Source organism: Rhinopithecus bieti, unplaced genomic scaffold (assembly GCF_001698545.2).
Source record: "Rhinopithecus bieti isolate Rb0 unplaced genomic scaffold, ASM169854v2 scaffold_60420, whole genome shotgun sequence".
NCBI lineage: Eukaryota > Metazoa > Chordata > Mammalia > Primates > Cercopithecidae > Rhinopithecus > Rhinopithecus bieti.
Window position 1 is genome coordinate 14,066 of NW_016822950.1, and position 6,013 is coordinate 20,078.

The following is a 6,013-nucleotide window of genomic DNA, read 5'->3' on the forward strand; positions in this document are numbered from 1 at the left end:
ATCTCTTATACCTGTTTTCAAATAGAAGCCTGAAATATATGATATATATTAGAATAGGAAGAGAGAATTTTACTTTATAACAATCACTTTTCAAATATTAGACTTTATATAAAAATAAAGGGGTCTTATCAACAAAGTTCATCTGTGAGTTAGCGTATCTCTTTATTTCAAAACAATCCCTGCAAAAACTTAACTTTCCAGTTCATTTAAACAACAAAAACTAAAAATGAAGCTTGGTTTAAATAATAAAGTGAATCATCTTATCTCCTAGTTCTCACACCATTGGAACAATTTCCATTTCCTGACCTAATTCTATCCCACCATTGAATTTCAAAAATTAATGTAAGTACCATCATATTTCAGTTATTTCTTAACAGTGTTAAGTTTGAGTCTAAAAATGATGGCCAAGTGTCCCTTTAAGGCAAAGAAGACAGTAGGTGGATAAATCTCCTGAAAGACAAAACCATCTATTATCATTATAGAGGCAGAACATTTTGACATGATCCTTTACAAACAGAATAGATACACTGCATACCATCGAAGAATTTTTTCTTTATAATGGCATACTAGGGGACAAGCTTCATAATAGATATATTTATGTTACGTTTGAAGAAGTAGACTTTTCCCAGATGAGAGCAATACAAGAAATAAAGCCATTAGTGGCTGTTATGGTTACAATTTAAAATAAAGGACACATCGGATGCTATAACAGAACTACTGCACGCTAAGTGATGCTCTCTTGTAATTGAAAGAGAATGGGTTTCCCTTCAAGCCATATGCTATTACCAGTCTCTGAGTGCCTTCAAAGCACATAATCTTCCTTTAAAATCCAAGGATCTTTGCCTTCAAAAGACACAAATGCAGTAGTTTTCATTTCTTACATTCACTTTAAAATGGATTATGATGATTCCAGCAGGCAAATCTGCATATTAAATATAGACAACCCAACCACAATATCTGAACATTAAAAGAAATCTATCACGACAGACAATTTTACCTAGTTATAAATAACGTAACAATAGATTACACTCAGATTTCTTAAACAGCTCACTCAGGAGTTTCCTCTTTTAAAAATTAAATAACTTATGGTACTTCACACTTATAGCATGTACACAGTTCATAGCTGAAACAGCTTCTTAAAAGCAGAACGCACAATCACATTGACTTCTTCAGCTCCTAAAAGCTTCTTTGTAGATATTAAACTGCCCTCACTACAAGGCAGTATGAACAAGAACTGGATTCTGATTCTGGTGGCAACACAATAACTATAAGGCAGTATGAACAAGAACTGGATTCTGATTCTGGCGGCAACACAATTAACTGAAACACCATTCACCACATGACAAAACAAACAAATCCAATGACAAAAAGGAATCGGAAAAAAAGCAGCAACAGAAACAGTATGTGGCAATCATACACATAAGGCCCCTCTTCCACCATACCTTATGATATACATCCCTTATAGCATGACAATGTACCCCAAGGCACCTGAGGCCTCATAATGCCACCCGAGACACTGACAGCTCCATGGACGCTTTTGTACACAGTGGTTTGTGTGTAAATAACTATTCATTCATTTGTAGATGCTCCACACATCGGGTCAAGGCAGGAATTTCTTCTCCTTGATAACACCACCTAGAAATATCAACAATATTTTATATATTCCTTAGGGCAACAGGTTTGAGGAGAAATATATCAACTGTGGTAGCAAAGTCATAAGAACCTGTGGTGACTAATCCAAGCATCCTGTAAGTCCATTTACATTCTCAGCACTAAAATCAATGCTCACTTCACACACCCCAACAGCAAAGAAGCAATAAGGGTAATGAAAGCAACTATGTATTTCTTCCCCTCTGTGAGAAATGGCATAAGCGGCTCAAACAGGAAAGGGAAACAAAATAATGTACTTTAAGCTGATGCAGAAAATAAAATTTAATATAATTAAAAGCAATTTATATATCATGAAATAGAGATTTGAAACTATGTAGTCAATGAAGAACAAAAAAAAAAATCTCTCAAGCAAGAGAATTTCTGATCAAATCTGTCATATCACTGCTGCGGAAAAGAACCATTAAAGGCAATACGTATCAGTGCCTTTCTTAAATGTATAAACTCAAAATAGGTGTTGAGGCACTAAGAAAAAAAATTCCTCTAAGCAATCAAAAATGAGCAGTTGAGATTTAATCACTAAATCCAAAATGAGATCAGCAAAACCAGATTATTAGCTAAGGTCATTAGGCTCACAAAATTGAAATTTGGAGAAGAGAGATGCCAAAGAGTAATAATAGCATCAGAATGGGTGAAATCTGTAAAACTTTAATCCTCATTATGGATCAAAGTTCTCTGCGTTCCCCACTAAACATTTTATGTAGGAAACAGCAGTTAAAACGTTGAATCAGAAATGGTTAAGTCACTTGGGTGAGAGATCATCCATCAAGATGAACGAAGAGCATGAATTGGAGCATGCTACTGGAGACTCTGTGGTAGCGCTGCCTTTAGCCAGCGGGTCTGAGGATAAGCCACTGCTGCTACTACTGCCATCCAAAATATCTGAACTGAAGACAAAGCAAAAAGAATTATAAGCAAATGCAACTATCAGGGTAAACGTAACATGCAATGACACAGTTTCAAGAGCTCACAAATCAGTAGATCACTTGTAAATAATAAAAAAGCATAAAGCCACAGCAATGAACTACATAATATACTACATTATAAAGCTACAAAAATCCAAAGTAAGACTCTTCGAGGTCCTGTATCATTTGATTGTCCCCCCTGGAGGCATCAGACCATCCAACCTACAATAAACGTTCCTCTTGACATGCCATGGTTTTTGGGAGGGAGTTCCTTCACTTCACTTCAGCTCAAGAAATTTCTATCCTTATGTTTATCTTTTTATCTTCCCATCAGGCTTGGAGCAAGAGGAGTAGTTACTTACTGAGGTAACCATACTCGGACTATCAGAGGTGTTCGATGAAGTACACTGCCTCATAGTTCCTCTATTCTAAAACAAAGTCTTTCAACTCCCCTAGAGTTGATCACTTTCCCAGTCCCAAAGGGCCTTCAATTCAAACACATTTTAAATGGTTTCCCCTCCAATTCTATGCGATTTATAATTCCTTACACTGTTTCCTTTCTTCTTGCTTTCAAAACCCAAAGGTCAATTTCTAGAAGAGTCCCTTTCTTTGATCCCTTCAGTTATTCTCCAGTTAAGCTTCTACAATGAATAATCTACACTCATGGTCTCAGTACCCATTGTCTGTTGCCTCTTTATCCTGACAACTGGCACCTGTTCCTATCCTTCCAGTAAAACTCCAGATCTGGACATCAAGCACCTCTATACCCAGCCCAGGGATTCCTTCCCTATCCAGCCCAGGGGCTCACTGTTCCCAACCATCAACCTCGCCTGACTCATGAATCTGGCTCCATACTTCAGCGGGGAACTGAGAGCCTTTTTCAGTCTGGCATCAAGCTGCCTTTCTGGCTTTGATTTCCATCAATCCAATAATAAGATCTATGCTTTATATTTGCCCTGAATTCAATCATTCACTTATTCTAATATTTACTGTCTGCCAAGTGCAGGAAGCACACTAGATATTAGAAATACGGTGTTTAAAACAGACGTGGTCCCAGCCCTCATTGAATTTACAGTATTGTGCAGGAGACAGACATTTAAATAACCATGCTAATAAATATGTAATTATAATTTGCAATAAAAGTGATAAAGGAAAGATACAAGGGGCTATGAGAATATATAACATGGGTAACCTAATCTAATTCGGAGGAATGAGAAAAGGTTCCCCAGAGATGATATTTGCTATCATCTGAAGGATGGGCAGGCATTAACTAGTTAAGACTTGGGAGGAAGCAAGGGTAGTTCTAGGAACCAAACAAAAACAGACTATTGTGGCTGGGGTATAGAGAGTGAAGAAAACACAGTGACAGACAAAGCGGGAGAGGTAATTGGGCAGTTTTAGAATTTACACAGACACTTTTTATTTTTGAAAAGGAAAAAAGCACAGAATTGGAGAAGGAATTATGGAAATCAGGAAACATGTGTTCTAGTTTTAACTTTGGTCACTAGCTCCTTTGAAAAGGCCCATTCCAGTCTAACATGCTGAGCCGAAAATGTTAGGAGTCTTTAATATTATCATTTTTCTGAATTTCCAAGTTAATGTATTTCTAGTGTTAAAAGTAATCTATGGTACATTAGAAAGTTTCTGGGCCCTGTACTACCCTCAATGAAATATATCACCCCCACCCTTGCTTCTCTACTCGTCTACTTTTCTTTGAAATGTCATTTCATTCTCTTGTTTGTGGATTGTTTTTAGGTGGAGACAGATTACAAATAGGCTTCAGAAAAGTAAAAGTAAAAATGGAAACAGTATATTCCACACTACTCCTACTCTACACTCACTGCTGTCAAATGCATCATTAATAATACCACTTTTAAGTAAGAAGTTTGGAAATTTTAGCTGGCTCCGATATTTTTTCAACCAAACGGCAAAATGGATCTAAAATATGAATTACTCAAACTACTGAAAGAAAGTTGCACAGATAATCCAAGGCATTGGAAAATCAAAAGACCTTTCTATTTGCCTTTGGAACATAAGCGATTTTTCCTCCTGCAGGTTTTTGCCTAGACTAATATTAAAATGAATTTACTTTCCTAAAGCACATATTGGCCGGGCAGCCGAAGGACACGCTCTATGCTACTTGGCAGGAAGAAATGGGCTTAGATTAAAACTTGGCCACCAAGCAGATAATCTGAATATAAATAAAGAATTCTTTATTCCAACCACCAGACTTACGGTGAGCCCTGGGTTAAAAGATTCCATTTGTAATAAGGCCTGCTTGCTTGGGTGAATCCTGTATTCATTCAAAAACACACAACAGGACTCATGCAGTGAAATCTGGCTTCTAACACTGCTGATTTACCTTAAGAGACATAAGCTAATGGAGAAGCAGAAAAAAAAAAAGCCCTGAATATTTCATCTCAGAATGTCTTCCCTATTATTAAAATATAAATGTATATAATTTTGTTAATTAACAGAAAATAGCACACTTACATTTAGTCTCCACTGCAATTTAGATTCAGAACTTGGTAAATCTTTAACCAGACATTTTCACTTAACTAAAATCTAGTTTCCATTTGAATTAATCTGGCACAACTACTCATGGTCATGGAAGCAGAGACTTCACGTCACAAATCACTCATTGTTATTCTATCCATGTCAAGTAAACTTACATGATTTTTTAACCCACAGCAACATCACTGCACAAAAGTAATTTTCACAGAGTCTACTATTAACTCTTCTACCAGAGCTTCTAAAAGCAACGAGGTCTGGACTAATTTGAGTTCATCTCTTCTTTCTTTCCTAGCTTAAGCCCTGATGGAAGTGCTAATGAACCTTACTTACACTAATGGCCGAAAGCCAGACAACAGTAAAAAAGGATCTAGACAATTCAAATTGGACATAGGAATCCCTGAATCAAAACCGAACGAATGCGTTCCAGCCACTGAATATACATATTGAGGCAATATTTGAACCACACAACCAAAAGTACTGATGACTTAAGGTAATGCCCTCTGTCTAGAAAAACTAAGGATGAAGTATGAGTGACTCATTAAAGCAGTCCAATGATAAAGTAATAACAAAGGTAGGATGTCCAGTGTGATTCATGCCATCACCCCATCTGGCTGAGCCACTTGGTGCCTTGTCTAGTCAATAAGCTGGGTCCTATCAGATTAATGACAGGCAGGTAAATGCATTAGAAATTAGTCACAGTCCTATCAAGCCTAGCACAGATTTTGGTATAAGGTATGACTGTAGGGCATCCCCACACCCCTTGCTGTGGGTTAAACTGATATATATGGCATGTTCTCTGGTCTCTACTATCTTACCTTAAGGGTCCTAGTATTATCCTTCTGAATAACCTCTAAGTTTTTGAGATCACATATTTAAATATCAGTCCGCAGTCATGCTGAGGACAGGAGTGTTTTTTTTTTTTTTTT

General features: G+C 36.9%; 1 protein-coding gene across 1 annotated transcript in view; it reads right to left on the reverse strand.

Moving 5' to 3' along the window:
• Positions 1–141: 141 nt before the first annotated feature.
• The window catches only part of PABIR2 (PABIR family member 2), a 23,132-nt gene continuing 17,260 nt past the window's right edge, over positions 142–6,013 (reverse strand). Inside the window, 1 exon segment of the mRNA XM_017861155.1 lies at positions 142–2,555. Within this exon segment, the coding sequence (XP_017716644.1) occupies positions 2,411–2,555 (145 nt within the window). The 3' untranslated portion in view covers positions 142–2,410.